Consider the following 16,904-nt stretch of genomic DNA (forward strand, 5'->3'; position numbering starts at 1 on the left):
ATTCAAAATCTTTGGAACTGAAGTAGTTTGACTTTGAGTTCTGAGTTTTGCACCACTAAACATGCACTTCTGTGAAAATGAAATACAAAGCTTTGTAACAAAACTGAACATTTTTGTATATTACAGGTCAACTACTTGAGGAAGGTTCTAGTAGCAATCACCGCGATACTCCCTTTGTGGCAGGTATGTGAGAATGTATTTCCATTGTTCCTTTCCTAACATTATAGGGATAAATATGGCATTGGTGCTGCAACTGTAAAACAATAAGTTATAACATTAACTAATCATTGATTCTTTCCTTAAATCATCCTGTGTTTCTTAAATCATCTTGTGTTATGTTTCAGGTTTGTTCAATTAAATAATAATTCTTTTAATCTACATGCCATGAAGCTGCTGCAGCTGTTATCTTGTTACTTATCATGAAGAGAAAGGGAAAGCAAGGTGGAGCTTGTAAACATGTGTTGCATGAAGATTATTTGCTCTGTCTATTGAACAAGCCAGGCGCAATTCATAAGCTCTGCAGCTTATTTAATTTTTCTTGGGAACATTTTTAGAACTTAATTCAATTTCCTCATGTTTCCTGACAGAAGTGGGAAAACTTTAACATTAATTAACCTGTTAATTTGGGTTTCCGCAGTAGACATTGTATTCTTCTGTAGGACATTTGATAAGTTGCATTATAGGATTAACATTACATGTTTATAATAAAGGTATCCCTTTGGAGCTATTAGGAGCTAATAAGTATAGCATTTCTGTCCCGATTTCTCTGTTCAATGTGGTCTCTAACTCTTGCCAAAGTTTTAAACTCTTAATAATATTCACAACTACTGTAGAAAAGCTTAGACTTCACAATTGTCAACTTTCTGAACGAGTACTAAAATTTTCATTTTACTTGTATCAGAGAAGTGTGCCTGCAGCTTCTTAAGGTTCATCTGGTGAATAACCATTCCTGACAAACTAGGAATATACCAGTTGTGGTCTATAGTTTGATCCTGGAACCAAGTTCTTCCAGTACGGTTATAACACTGACATCTACCAGACATTATTGACAATTGGGAGAAAGTCAGGGCTGCAGATGCTGGAGAGTCAGATTTGAAAAGTGTCGCACTGGAAAAGCACAGCAGGTCAGGCAGCATCTGAGGAGCAGGAGAATTGACATTTCTGGCATAAGCCCTTCAGAATGTGGAGCGAGAAGGGGGATGAGAAATAAATAGGCAAGTGGGGGTGGAAGGTAACTGGGAAGGCAATAGGTAGATGCAGGTGGGAAGTAATTGTGATACATCGATGGGGGAGGGTGGACAGATAGGAGGGAAGATGGTTGATCAGATAGGACCGGTCAAGAGGGTGGTGCCGAGTTGGAGGGTTGGATCTGCAATGAAATTGTGGGGAGGGGAGATTTGGAAACTGCTGAAATTGATGTTGATGCTGTATGGTTGTAGGGTCCCAAGGCAGAAGATGAGGCGTTCTTCCTCCAGCTGGAAGGTGGCTTTTATTTGGCAGTGAGGAGACCCAGGACTTTCAGGTCCTTGGGAGAGTGAGAGGGGGAGTAAAGTGGTCAGGACAGTGGGGCTGTTTGGTGCCCGTATCCCAGAGATGTTCCCTGAACCGTTCCACGACTTATTGATGATTGTATCAGCACCACGTGGTGCTCCTCTGAGGAGGTTGAACAGTTCATCAACTTCACCAACACGTTCCACCCTGAGACGTCAACTCTCCTGCTCCTTGTATGCTGCCTGACCTCCTGGGCTTTTCTAGCGCCACACTTTTTGAATATTGTATGTCCTGTACAAAAGAAAGCAGGACAAATCCAACCCGACCAATTATTTGCCACATCAATTGACTGTCAATCATAAAAAAAGTGATAGTGTCATCAAGAAGCAACTGCTCAGCATAGTCTGCTCACTGATGCTCAGTTTGGGTTCCAATAGGCTCACTCCTTTCCTGACCTCATTTACTGCCCTGGTTCAAGACCTGAATTTCAGCGGAGAGGTGAGAGTGATACCTCTCAACATCATGGCTATATTCAACTGAGTGTGGCATCAAGGAGCCTTAACAAACTGGAATCAATGGGTAGCAGGGGGTAAACTCTCTGCTGGTTGGAGTCATGCCTGGCACATAAGAAGATGATTGTGATTCTGGATGTAGGTTTGCTCGCTAATCTGGAAGGTTCATTTTCAGACGTTTCGTCACCATACTAGGTAACATCTTCAGTGAGCCTCTGGATTGTGGTTCTTGGTGTTCAGTCACCTCAGTTCCAGGGCATCTCTGCAGGAGTTCCTCGCAGTAGTGTTCTAAACTCTATAGTCTTCAGCTGCTTCATCAATGATCTTCCGCCCATCATAAGGTCAGAAGTGGGGATGTTCGCTGATGATTGCACAATGCTTGGGCTGACAAGTGGCAAGTAATATTTGCCTGGCATTTGTGTGCAATGATCATGTCTGATCAGAGATTATTTAAATACCACCCTTTGACATTCAATGGTGTTAACGTCACTAAATCCCTCACTATCAATATCCTCCGGAGTACCATTGACCAGAAACTCAACTGGACTCTCCATATAAATAGTGGTGACAAGAACAGGTCAGAGGTGAGGAATACTGCATAACTCACCTCCTGACTCCTGCAAGCTTTTTCATCATTTACAAGGCACAAATCAGGTATGAGATGCTATATTCCCTACTTGGCTGGATAAGCGCAGCTCTACCAACGAAGCTAGACACCGTCTAGGACAAAGCACCCCACTTAATTGGCACCACATTCGCAAGCATCCACTCCCTCTACCACTGATGGTCAGTAGCAGCTGTGTACTATTTACAAGATGCACTACAGGAATTCACCAAAGATTCTTAAACTACACCTTCAAAACACACAACGATTTCCATCTGGAAGGACAGGGCAGCAGATACATGAGAACGCTACCACTTGCAAATTCGTTCCAAGCCACTCATCATCCTGACTTGGAAATGTTTTGCTGTTCCTTCAATGTAACTGTGTCAAAAGCCAGAATATCCTCCTGAGGGCATGGTGAGTCTCCCTACAGCATGTGGGCTGCTGCAGTTCTAGAAGGCAGCTTACCACCACCTTCTCAAGAGCAATTACGGATGGCAGTGAATACTGGCAAGCCAGTGGCATCCATGTCCCATGAGTGAATGTTTTTAAAAATCTCTTTTCTTGATAAGGTGTTTACATTTGAGCTCAGTGTTATTATTTTAGGTAGGATTATTTTTCAAAAAGCTATTATTCACAGGATTTCCACACCACAAATTAAAGTCATGTGTATGGATGTTGGAGACAGCAGTTCATTAGGCTGTTGTTTTAGTGTGTTGATGGGTTTGTGGGCTACAATGATGCCAAGAGGTCTGAGCAGTCTGGCAACCCAAGACATCTCTGAAATAACTGCTAGACTACTCAGATCTCTTGGCATCATGGTAGCCCACAAACCCACCAACACTAAAACAGCAGTGTATGAACTTCAAAGACCACATACAGCCAACAAGCAAAATTAATATCATTTACAAAATACCTTGCAAGAACTGTAAGAAATACTACATTGGATAAACAGGCAGAAAACTAGCCACCAGGATACATGAACATCAACTAGCCACAAAAAGACATGACCCACTCTCATTAATACCTTTACATACAGATGAGGAAGGACACCACTTTGACTGGACAACATATCCATTCTAGGACAAGCCAAACAGAGACATGCACAAGAATTCCTACAAGCATGGTATTCCAACCGGAACTCTTATCAACAAACACACTGACTTGGACCCCATTTACCACCCCCTGAGAAAAAGAACAGGAAATAACATCACCAACCCAAGGAAACCTAAACACAAAAATAGAAAACGGATCACTAACACCAGTGCTTCACCGGAGGCTCACCAATGATGTTACCTAGTATGGTGACGAAACGTCTGAAAATGAACCTTCCAGCTCAGTGAGCAAAGTTACATCCAGAACCTGAACCTGAGCTACAAATCTTCTCAAAACACCTACACTCTCTCTTTTTTTTTTCTCCACTTATTTCCTTTATCCTTGTGCTCACCCTTGCCCTCACATGCTCATGTGTTTCCTTTCTTGCTACACCATCTGTATCCCCTTGAGGTTTCCTCTTGAGTTAGAAGTGGAAGAGACTAGCAATGACTTAACATAGAACGGTACTTGAAGCTGGAAATACAATTGACCAAGTGTCAAAGTCTTTCCAGGTGACCAGGGTTTTAGATACCTATTAATGCGTGGCTTTTTGATATTGCCTTTACAGAGCACGTTTGTCAATATTGGGAAGCATTTTCAAATGATTGATTTTGTTTATTTGCTGTGATAAGTAGTTTTCATTTCTTCAAAGTATAAAAAAAAGGTGCCATTTCGTAATAAAACATTAGTTCTGCTTCTTGAATGTTCTGGTTAATGTTCAAGAATCACTAAATTTATTTTAAACAGATTCCGAATTTTACCAGAGCGTGGCGTAGTGTGATTCTTGCACCGTTTCTTTCAGGTATGGAAAGAATTTGTAAATAAGCCTTGAATTTCTTTTTAAAAAGTCAAGTGACAACCTAGCTGAAGATGTGCACTCCATTTAAAAATTAATTCCTATTTTGTATTTCTTTTATCCAGCTTCATGTCCTCTGAGTCCAAAGCAATTGGAGACTTGTTATGAGTCATTTGTGCTCTTGATCAAGTAAGTGCTGCCAAGTAAAATCTTATGCTACTGAATTAATGTTTTATCCTCCCCCAATGTTTAATCTTGGGAAATTGCAGAAAATCAATTCTAAGGATTTGGATTACAGCTCATTAAGGATTTGTTTGGTAGTTAAGAAACACACACACTCTTTTGTAGAGGGGAAGCCTGTTGGAAATATATTGAAAAGCTGCAGTCTAGCGTTGAGGGTATAGCAGGTAATGGGAGAATGAACAAGTTTCTGTGTATTCAAGAGCGTTTCCAGAAATATACAAGATTCTCAGGCAACTTGACTGGATAGCTGCAAAAAAGTTGTTATCCTCTTGTGGAAGATCCTACGACCAGAGGGCTTAATCTCAGAATAAACACAGACACATATTTAAGATCGCGATGAGGTGGATTTTATGCTCTGAGTGTAGCAACTCTGTATAATTCTTTTACTGAGAGGGCTGTTGAGGCTGGGTGGTTTGGATATTTGAGACTGAGATAGTTTAGATAAATAAGATAGATAGATTTTTAATCAGTAAATGTTAGAGGGAAAAGGCCAGAAAGTGGAGTTGAGGATTATCAAATCAGCCATAATCTCTCTGAATGGTGGAGTAGATTCAATGAGCTAAATAGCCTACATTTGCCATATATCTTATGATTTAAGATCCAGCAACTACTCTATAAATATTTTTAACACAGGGCTGCTGAAACAGGACATTAGAAAGTGCACAGCCCATTCTCCCCTCAGGATTCTTAATCTGCCTGAGTTGATTTGCTTTGGAGATTATTTCTTGTGAATCTTCTGAGTGCCATTTCGTTGCTGACTGCTCCAACTTTCCACCAATTAGATTGAAAATTCTGGTATATGATCTTTATTAATTTCACTATGTCTGTTTATACAGGCTTAATTAGTTCCATAGCCTTGCATTTTCAGATATTGAGACTTTAAAGGCTCTGGATGATTTAATTTTTTATTGGGCTGTAGTGTATGGAGATTTTTTTATGAATAAATCCTTTTCAAACAATTCTGGCCAGTATTTTTAAAGTGGTTCCAGAGTCAACTTGATAACACAAATCTAGCCCACTCTCTTCTCCACCCTTTCTACCCTTCTTCCTCTTCTTGTTTCCTCCCCCTCCTCTTTCCACTTTCTTCTTCCCCCTTCTCTGCCATAGCCATGTGGTTTCTCTTCCCTAGCTTGCGAGTGCTCTCACACTCACTTTTTCTCTTCCCCTGCCTCGCTCAGGCTCCCTCACTCTTTCTCTCCCTGACCCTTTCCTCTATTTCTCTTCCCTATCTCTCTCTACCACTCTATCAGTCCATCCATCTGTCCCTCCTCCTCTCCCCACTCCATTCCATCTCCACCTGTCACTCTTTCCCCCTGCCTTCAACCACTTTTCCCTTTCTGCTCCTTGACCTCTGCTCTGTATTCCTATCTCTCTCCCACTACAACCTCTCTTCTTTCACCCTTAATCCTTTCTTGTATGCTTGGATTGGATTTATATTCTGTTGTTCAAAAATAAGATACCTCAAAAAACAGTATTCTGGCCTTAGGGCGACTAGTAATCCAGTGGTTATCACTGCTGCCTCACAGGGCCAGGGACCCGGGTTTGATTCTACCCTTGAGTTACTGTCTGGGTGGAGTTTGCCATTCTCCCAGTGTCTGCACAGGCCAGAGATGGTGCAGGTTAGGTGGAATGGCCATGCTAAATTTCCCACAGTACCTGGGGATGTGCAGGCTAGGTGAATTAGCCAGAGAAAATGCAGGTTTAGAGGGATTGGGGAAGGCATGAGTCTGGGTTGCTTGCTGTTAGGAGTGTCAGTATGGACTCGATGGGCTGATTGGCATGCTTCCACACTGTAGGGGTTCTATGATTCTATGTCATTTGTCTGATTGATGCAGAGATAAAAAGGAGCTAATCTGCATTCATCTGACAGTATGTTAGCAAGTCCATTCATTTGGATTGATCTAGAAACGTCTGTATGGTGTTATAGATCTTTAAAATACTATAATGTTTAAGATCTCTCTCTCTGTTTCTCTCTCTCTCCCTGCCTCAGAAATGTCTTTTCAATTCTGCGCTATAATGTGTAACTAGTTCCTTGTCAGAAAAAAAATGCTCAAATCTTTTTATCTTTGGCCACTCCTACCCCTGTAAATCTATCCTCTGCTGGCAGCAGTACTCAACCAACCAGAGTATTACCAGCACAGGTTTTACTAAAAATGTCATATGTTTTCGGAGCTTCCTAAACTCTTCTTATGATGGTCTGAATGTCGTTGATCCACCAATGATATCTTGAAGTAACACAAACAACTGCAGCTATAATATCTTTGCTTCTCAAATTTCTCAATTTCTGGATCCTACCTCTGATATCTTCAGCCTGTCTGTATTGCACTTCTGGACTGATTACCGATGAGCTTTGATGGCTGTCTCTGTTTAATCATTCCAACCAGATGTTTTGGTCACTGAGGTTGGTTTCTCTTTTCAATTAGATCTATCTGAAAAAAATTTAAGCATTTAAAACTACAGATTACATCACCAAATAAATATAATGGCCCACATATTCCAATGTCCATATCGTTGTTGGAACATTGTAGGCTGGAGTTGTGCACCAGGACTAAGAAATGCACTAAGAAATTGATCTTATCAGGGTAGCCATTATAGTGCACGATGGACTTGATGCCCTCTTTCAAAATCAAGTTTGCATGGTGACACAGCACAGTCAAATGAGCTTACTTTCCTGAAAGAAATTGGCCAGAGGTTTCTATACTACTGTCTACTGCAAACCTACCTTCACTGATGATAAATCTTTTGGCTTAAGGACACGGAGGTCACAGCATCACCACATGAGCACTCTGGATTCTCTCCTTGTCTGGGTATCCAGATAAATGTTGGCCACCACAGCACCCATTTTGGATCTCTGCTTTATCACAGATCCTTTTCTCCTATAATAAGACAGAGGGTGGATTTAATGAGATGAAAATGGCTGGCAGAAAAGATGGTGAGATGCCCTGAATGAGTAGAATGAATAGAGGGCACTAGGGGTTAGTAGATTTGGAGGAGAGGTGGGTGAGTTTCAATGGAAGAATATGCTATATGTAATAGTGAGATAAGTGGATCATGAATCTTTATGGGAGATTGGTGAGAGGTAGCAGATTGTAGTTGGCACTTATGCTGATGGAGTGCAGAAGGTCATTAGTCTGATTCCTTCATTACTCTGCATTCCTCCAGATTGTGGACAAGACACTGGCCCAGTTGGCAACTTCAGACCAGGCTGGCAGTGTCTGGTGGTGTGATTTCCTCTGGTGGTCCCAGGAAAAGAGGACAGCACTCTACACCATCCTGTCCACAGGTCCCTGTCTGCGAAGTGGAGTGTCAATTTGCCTCTATCAGCCATTTGCTTTGTTAATTCTTGCATGCTGGAACTGTGAAGGTCAATTCGCCACTTGCAGTTTTTGAACTGGTTTGCAGCTGGGCTTTAAATATGACACTGGCGTATGAATGCCAGAAGATCCTGAACACTGGTGAGCACTTTGTCATTGCTGAGCACATGGGAGTGGCACCGTGGATGAGTGGTGCAAACTTAAGATGAGCACCATAAAAGTGCACGAGAAAACTTTCTAAAGTTCACAAAGAGAAACCTTCTGTGAAACTCCGTGATATTGACATTTTGCCAAATTTTGGGAAATGTTTTCTCCATGGATTGAAATCCTCCTGCACAATTTGAGCACATAACTTAGATTGGCAATTCAGTACATTTCTGAAAGTGCGGCGTTATCAGAGGTGTCATTGTATGACTGAACCATACAGTTAGTAAAAATTATAATTGATATTTTGATTCGAAGAGCAAAAAGCTCTGATTAGCTGTCATTTATTGCTAAATTAAAGATGTCAACAGATTACGTAGACAAGTATCTAATTTGTTGTTTATAGGACCTTTGCTGTTTGTAAGTTGGTTGCTATGTTTGCCTCGATAGTAATAATGTCATAGTATTATTTACTATAAAACCAAAAGTTGTGAAAGGTGAATATATTTGACCATTAAAAGCACACTAATGTATTTATTATTTTGTTTAATTATGTTTCTTATTTTTTAAACACTGCTCATACCATTAATTTTCTGGTTTTATGTGTCAATGCTTTCCAAGACGTAGTCAATTGTTAAATATGTTTAGTTTAAGTAATTTTCCCATCCATCGACACTTAACTCCTCTGTTAACAGCTTTCTGTTGACGTGATGACCTTTATAGATAAAACATTTTTAAAATCGCATAAATATACATAGAGATGTGTGTCTACAGAAAGTCTGTTCTAATATACAAACAGCAAATGATTAAGTGCATGGAGGAATGTGCTTATTTTGACTTTGTCATCTAACTTTAATTTTTCAGTGCAATGAATACCTTAGCAGAAAAATATTAACACTTGCTTTGTATAGTGTTTAAAATGTTCCTCATACCATTTCATTTTCTGATCCTAAAGGTGTCCTATTTTACTTGACCTTGACCTTATTGGCATTGCAAAGCAATATGTACAGCTGGAGTTGTTGCCCTTTGCTCTGGGTTGTCTGCTGCTTATCCCTTATTCTGAGAAAAGGCAACAGCAAATACAGGTAGGTGGTTTTTGATGCAATGAGCATGAGCACCTTGCAGTGCATTTGTTTTCCAGTATATTAAACTTCAGGGTATATCTGTATGGCAATGTATAAACTTAGATTATAATTCTTAAGTAACAAACAATTTGTTTCTATTAAATTAAGTGTAGTATTTAACATTCTTCTAAGAGTACAGTACGTGTATCTGTATACCACATGAATTGCTATTTTAAAAGATGGCTAACCACCACCTTCTGAAAGTCAGTAGGAATGTACAATGAATGTTGGCCTTGGCTGCGATGCTCCCATGAACAATTTTTAAATAAGAAGTAAATGTTTAATATTGATTTTTTTTTTGTTGCAGGGATTCCTTTTGTCAGCTGATCCTGTTACCCTCTTGCAGCAAGTTATCGATCACATGACAACAGGAGAGGTGGCAGGGTATGCATCCAAGGTAAAATGGCCAATTACACAAACAAAAACAAATTGCTAAAACACTGAAAATACTGCATCTGTGAAGAGAAAAAAAAATAGTTAATATTTTAAGGACTATCCTTAAGACCTGAAAAATAAGAACACTTAAAAATATTTAGCTTGTTGGACATATAGTCAGAATACAAGTATTATTTTTTGGCTACTAACAATGTTAGTAGCAGCACACTGCCTCACAGCGCCTGGGACCCAGGTTCGATTCCAGCCTCGGTGACTGTCTGTGCACATTCTCCTTGCGTCTGTGTAGGTTTGCTCCCATAATCCATCCAGGTGAATTGGCTATGCTAAATTGCCCATAGAGTAAGGTGCATTAGTCAGAGGGACATGATGGGTTACTCTTCAGAGGGTCAGTGTGGACTTGGTGGGCTAAAGGGCCTGTTTCCACACTGTAGTCTAATCTAATGTTATTTAGGTAGTTTATTGTCCATTATGAGCTTTGAAAAATGTTAAAATCACTTGATGCTGGGCTGATAATGGAGGTAAAAGCTAAAACTTTAGTCCAAGACAGTAGTTGCAAACAGCCATACAAACTTGAATAGCACTAGTAAGTGTAACTCTGGTGTGACCAAATCCGTACAATGCTGAAGCTAAGGTTAAAAATCATAGTTACACATTAGTGAAACACTAGAAAAAAATTTAATTAAACTTTGCAAGAACATAAGGAGTCTATGCCTAATTGACTGTGTTCTTGAGCATCTTACTAATTCACCAAGGTGCTTTTCACTCTACCCCCTGAAAAATAATATGATGGGCCATTATTACCATTTCTTTATTGATATGTCAAACATATTTTTGTAATAGTATTAGTGGAAGATGGAGTACCAAGTATGTAGGGTTCTGGTTTGCAATCTGTTATCTCCTGATTTTTAAGTGGTTTGAATCATCCCCCGGATCCCTGGTTGTTGACACTGGACTTATTTAGATAATTTGAAATGAAGAAAGCATAGACATATGTTTTGGGGCAAAAAAATCCCTGCATTTATTTACAATACAAAAGGCAAATATAATATAAGAAATACAGGTAAATGCAATCAACAGTGAAATTGACACAATCAACTATAAAGAGAGCAGCAATACTATGGAATAAATATTAGCTCGATTGAACACTATTAGGACCTAAAAACAAGTCTTAATTTCAAAATATGTAATCAAGCTTCCTACCCTTAGGGTCCCAATGCACTGTCACCACCTGCCTTCTCCCTGCTAGGTTGGAAACTTTGGGGTCTTAGGAGTTTCAGCTCACCACTGAGGAAAATGCAGTTTTAAATTGCATCTGGTTGCTGAGGTTCTTGCCGTCAGTTTTATTTTGGCTTGGAACAGGCCCATGTCTGGAAACGCTTGTTCGGATAGTGCTTGGTTGGCTTCCCACCTCTCAGATGTCCTTTGTTCCAATGATGCTCCTCTGTTCAGCTTCTGTTGTCTTGGTTCTGAAGCTACTTGTTGGGGGTGGAAGCCTGTGGAGTAGCTTGTGGAAAAAAATGGCTCTCTCCCAGGTTAGATTGGGCTGGCAGTTTTCTGACTAAGAGTCCCATTATCTCCCTTCAAATCAAGTTGTCCATTGTGCTTGTGGTGTTCCCTTTTGACCAATTGGCTTCCTGATGGTTAAGAGGATGTGTGAAAGTATTTTGATTGAAGTTGAATGTTTAGTACCTGTGTAGACTTCATACTGCCTGTACCAGTTAGCCTGTGAAAGTTAATTTTGGTTTAGAATGTTAGCTTTGGTTGATTGTTCTGTTAGGTTGGATTTGTAAATTAGAATTTTGGACAACAATGGTCCCAGACAGAAATCTGTATTTGTGTATTTTACCCAGAGCTCAGCTTAGCTGTCCCTCTTTTAAAGGTTTTGAAAAATCCAGGGTTTTGGTCCAGTATTTTAGACGAAGGGGATTTTTGCTCAATCCTACAAATATAGTGTATAGCTGGTTCTATATTTGGTTTTAAATTAAACATTTTAAAATAAGACTATTCACTAGAACTGAGATGTTAATTGGCTTAAGTATTTGGCTATGCTGAAGAATTGCATTTCATACTTGTGGGACAAAAGTAACATGTTTATTAGTTTGCTTTAAGAATATGCCAGTCAAACCATTTTTAAAAAGTGTTCATGTGTTAATATTCCATAAAATTTTATTTTAATCTCTGAAGATTAAAGACTTGGCATTGGAAAGAATTGCAGACAAAAAACAGTATGAGAAGCTTATTGGGACAAAGTTGTTTCCTTTACTGAAGCAACACATGATTGACAACAAACAAGTGGAAGAATTAGCACATTACCTTATAGATAGGAGCTGGTAAGTTTTATCTGAAAAGAAGCAGCATTTATAAATACATTTTCAAAACATTTGAAATTTGTTTACTTTATCTGACACATCAGCAATGTTGCAAATACTTATTTGGTATTTTATTGTGCCTGTCTTGCAGAGTGTTTTTTAATCTAAATGTGACTTGTGTTCTAGAAATTACTTTCATTTTTGGGGAAGTTCAGAGTCAGTCAATTTAGAGTCAATCACTCCAATTCTACAATGCAGAATTGTAGAACTTCAGAGCTGACCATAATTATTTGGTCTGTTGTACTTGTATTAAGTTCTCTGAAAGAACTATTCACAGTGCCAATCTCCCTGCTTTCTCCGGACTTGAAAACAGAAATTCTTTCTTTTTCATTTTTGAAAGCTGTTATAGATTATGCCTTTGCTAACATTGATGGTGGGGCATTCTTTATTCTAATAATAATAATCCTTTTGCTGAAATGATCAGAATTGTCTTAATGTCTTTCTTTGTTCTTTGACAATGATTTTTATCTTTACATCTGTGAGTTTCCATCGCATTGACCAGTAATAGCAAATGTTCCCACTTACCTTAGCAGAATGTTTAAAAAGTAATTTTGTGTATTTTGATTGGATTTTTTGACTTTCATTGTTGTAATGGAGTGTTTCAGCTTCTCTAATATTTCCTTGTTACTCAAAACCTCTGAATTCTTACAAGATACAACTACTCAATGTAAATAGCCTCTCCTGGGAGGCCTTGCAAGTGAAGGATATTCCGAATTATCAGCGCTATAGCAAACTGATATACAGATCTGTGCCTATGTCTACACAGTGCTTCAGTTCAATATTTCATGATGTAGAGCAATGACTATAAAGTAGATCATCATTATTGAGTGCACTGACAACCTAAAGAGTTGAAATCTCATTTAAATGTGTGGGTGGGAAAGTCCTAATGAGGCAAGCATTGGAAAACCTCTCTTGTGATGAAGTGCATAGTTTTCACTCTTAAGCTGCAGCACTCTTCATGTGCATAATTACAGCCTTGGATCTGTGCAGAAACATTTGGATTTATGTGAATACTTGAATTCAAAAGTCTCTGGCTTTTTTGGATTGGTAGTGATAGTTGTTCCTGTATTGTCCAATATTCAAAAATAAGTTTAAACATGTATGAAGAGGAGGGACTTACAATGTAAAGAAACATGGATTAAGGTGATATTTGGGGGAACTCAGCAGAAAGGAGCAAGGCATTAGGGAACAGTTTCATGAAATTAAACTGTTTAATGTACTTGGACATGATTTAAACTTTCTGAAAGCACAGAAGACTCAACAGTATTGTTACTGTAAACTAAAAGAGAAACATGAGCTCTGAATATGAACATCCTCCAGTGGTTGTCATACACACTAAAGAACTTGGTATTTGTGTAATTTTATTCTGTTTTACTGTTTTCCAAAATTAAGCCTTGCTAAAATGTGTTTTGTATTCAGATTCATTAAGCAATGTCTACCACGGTCTAATTATCTCCTTTGTTATGGAAACAATTATGTTAGAGTTGGGCTTTTTTAACAGCTGGACGTTTTTGGTATTTTCAGGGTCCAAAAGATGATAGATTAACCACAGTAACAGAAATACTCTGGGCTAAGGCTAAAGGAATCACAAGGCATTGTCTGTGTTTGAACGTATCTGCACTAATCATCTGATTTAAGACTATGGGAAAAAATACCAGATAAATCTTGCTCCAGTTCTGCTGTTAAGGTTGCAATTTTGGAGTGTTTAAGTTGGTGTTGAAGACATCTGCAAGTCAATAAAAGTTTTGGTGTATATTGTCACCACAATCCTGGATGGTGTACCAGTGACACATAAGAATGCTAAAGAAATTCCACCAAAAATGTCTGCACTACATTCTCCAGATTCAGTGAGAAGACATTTGAATAAGCAAGACATTCAGACAAAACTCCTTCAAAACAAACTCTGAAAGATTGGAATAAAAGCCAGGTGTTGGAGAAGCGTAGCAAGTCTGGGAATGTCTGTGGAGAGAGAAACAGAATTAATGTTTTGAGTCCTGCGTGACTGTTCTTTGAACCTGCTGGGTTTCTCTAGCACTTCCTCTTTTTATTTTGCATTTCCACCATCCGCACTATTTTCGTTTTATGTGATAGACTAGACAATGCGTCCATCTGAAGAGCATCTGCTGTGCCAAGTCCTGTTCTCTCAGCTATCAAATGGCCTGCATTTTAGAGGAGGACAAACAAAATGTCACACAGTTAGGCCACTGTTGGAATATTCCGTGTAATTCTGGTCTCTTTCCTATCGAAAAGATATTGTGAAACTTGAAAGGGTTCAGAAAAGATTTACAAGGATGTTACCAGGGTTGGAGGATTTGAGCTCTAGGGAGAGGCTGAACAGGCTGGGCTGTTTTCCCTGGAGTGTCGGAGGCTGAGGGGTGACCTTATAGAGGTTTGCAAAATTATGAGGGGCATGGATAGGATAAATAGACAAAATCTTTTCCCTGGGGTCGGGGAGTCCAGAACTAGAGGGCATAGGTTTAGGGTGAGAGGGGAAAGATATAAAAGAGATCTAAGGGGCAACTTTTTCACACAGAGGGTAGTACGGGTATGGAACGAGCTGCCAGAGGAAGTGGTGGAGGCTGGTATAATTGCAACATTTAAGAGGCATTTGGATGGGTATATGAATAGGAAGGATTTGGAGGGATATGGGCTGGGTGCCGGCAGGTGGGACTATATTGGATTGAGATATCTGATCGGCATGGACGGGTTGGACCGAAGGGTCTGTTTCCATGCTGTACAACTCTATGACTCTAAGTACTCTAATACTCACCCTGAAGTGCATTGATACTGACATTGACATTACTGTCTGTGAGGAGCTTACTAACAAGCATTCAAAATGTCAACAACTTGTCCATCAAAATGCATCATGCTCTTGAGTCCAAATGCCTCAAAGATGAGACACAACAATGTCAGAAAAGAATAGATCAAGAAGTACAAATCCTGAACTCTGGACCCCAGTACCTCAAGAGGTGGTCTTGCCAAAGCTCTTCAGGTTAAGAATTGGCCGTTCAGTCACATGAAAACCCACAGCAGCACGGTGGCTCAATGGTTAGCACTGCTGCTTCACAGCGCCAGGGCCTGGGTTCGATTAAGCCCGGGTGACTGTCTGCGTGGAGTTTGCATATTCTCCACGTCTGGTGGGTTTCCTCCGGGTGCTCCAGTTTCTTCCCACAGTCCAGAGGTGTGTAGTTAGGGTGAACTGCTCATGCTAAATTGTCCATAGTGTTCAGGGATATGCAGGTTAGGTGCATTAGTCAGGGGAACTGTAGAGTAATCGGGTTGGGGAATGGGTCCGGTGGGATACTGTGCAGAGGTTCAGTGTGGACTTGTTGGGCCAAAAACAACCTGTTTCCACACTGTAGGGATTCTATTCTATTCTAAACTCATCACCCTAAGTGGATGTCCTCAAATTGATGGACAACCAGTGATGACCATATTAATTCTTGCCTGCACCAAATAAAATGATAGCTATGATATAACCAACACACATTGGGTTTAATATTGAATTGAACCAAGTAGAGTAATTTTAGCTGTACTTTATTTTTGACCTTCAGCTGAAATAACTAAGTCTCTTGGTAGCCTTCAAGGGTTTGTTTGATGGGTGTTTTACGTCTTGGGAGGAACTTTCCACTTTCCTGAGATTTGCCACTTACTTGTTTCATGATGTAGATCAATGATTACAAAGTAAATTTTCTCTATTATTGAATGCACTGACAACCTAATGGGTTGGGATATCCTGACTAGGCAAGCATTGAAACATGTCCCTCTGCTTTAGAGTGCACAATAAAGTGCATAGGGGCAATGGTACGTGAAACTAGATGAACTTATTCTTGCCTTTCTTTTCCTAAATCTGTTTGAGGTTGAGCCAGCTTTGATGCTGCAATAAGTTTTCTCAGTGCTACAATGGTAAACAAAAAATAGAATATTTGAATAAAAGACACAATAATGCAATTTCGCCTTCTGAATAATCAGAATGGATACATGAAAGGGTGTGTCTTTCTAATTAGATTTACAAGTGTTGATTTTTCTTCATTAATATCTCGACTTGCAAGTAATTCGGGTTTACTTTTGCAGCCTAGATGATACTATCTCTGTGGTAACTGAATATCTAAGGTATGAAGGAAGACACATCAAACCAAACCTTTCTCCAGCTGAAATTATAAAGGTAAAACATATTTTAGAACAAGTCAATTTTGACAATATTTTTCTCACAAAGATTGCAAAATGAACTTCTTGCAGAATAATCACTCTTAGGTTGTACAACACTGACATAAAATAGATTCAGTTAAATCAAAGAATCAAAGATATTGAGGGTATCCTTGTAGAAATACTATCTGTATTAGAATTTTTTTTATAAAAGACATTGTGAAATTAGGTATTCCAGAGTCAAGAGACACAGTTTTGTCCCTTTTTTTTGCAAATTTATGAAGTTCTCAGTCTCATTTGTTTTTATGAAGCATCACATGGAGTTCAGGCACTAATTTATAACAAAGATTAAATGTTGGTGTTGATTCGGAGGGATGGTGGTCACTTGTCCTCAGCAACTGTACACTTCCAATTAGCAATTGGAGACCGGTGTTTGTAGGGGCCTGTGCTGAGTCACTTCTTAGAATCATAGGATCTCTTTCTGTGCTGTACATCTCTATGTTCAAACTTATCCATGCCGACCAGATATCCTGAACTATTCTAGTCCAGTGTGCCAGCACTTGGCCTATATCCCTCTAAAGCCTTCTTATTCATATACCCATCCATATGTTTTTTAAATGTGTATTGTACCTGCCTCTACCGCTTCCATACACGCACCACCCTCTGCGTG

At 39.4% G+C, this 16,904-nt stretch overlaps 1 protein-coding gene across 2 annotated transcripts in view; it reads left to right on the forward strand.

Annotated features, from left to right (window-relative positions):
- The window catches only part of kntc1 (kinetochore associated 1), a 152,042-nt gene that overhangs the window by 132,535 nt on the left and 2,603 nt on the right, over window positions 1-16,904 (forward strand). For both annotated transcript variants that reach the window (XR_015761265.1, XM_043715770.2), the window contains exons 57-63: window positions 127-183; window positions 4,450-4,504; window positions 4,624-4,687; window positions 9,155-9,284; window positions 9,631-9,720; window positions 11,904-12,049; window positions 16,163-16,253. Coding sequence is in view for 1 of the 2 variants with exons in the window: in XM_043715770.2 (XP_043571705.2) it covers window positions 127-183; window positions 4,450-4,504; window positions 4,624-4,687; window positions 9,155-9,284; window positions 9,631-9,720; window positions 11,904-12,049; window positions 16,163-16,253 (633 nt within the window). In the remaining variant the exon portion in view is untranslated. The remainder of the gene's footprint in view (window positions 1-126; window positions 184-4,449; window positions 4,505-4,623; window positions 4,688-9,154; window positions 9,285-9,630; window positions 9,721-11,903; window positions 12,050-16,162; window positions 16,254-16,904) is intronic.

This window comes from Chiloscyllium plagiosum, unplaced genomic scaffold, assembly GCF_037043375.1.
Source record: "Chiloscyllium plagiosum isolate Xiang-an unplaced genomic scaffold, Cpla_swu_hap1 HiC_scaffold_24, whole genome shotgun sequence".
NCBI classification, from domain to species: domain Eukaryota; kingdom Metazoa; phylum Chordata; class Chondrichthyes; order Orectolobiformes; family Hemiscylliidae; genus Chiloscyllium; species Chiloscyllium plagiosum.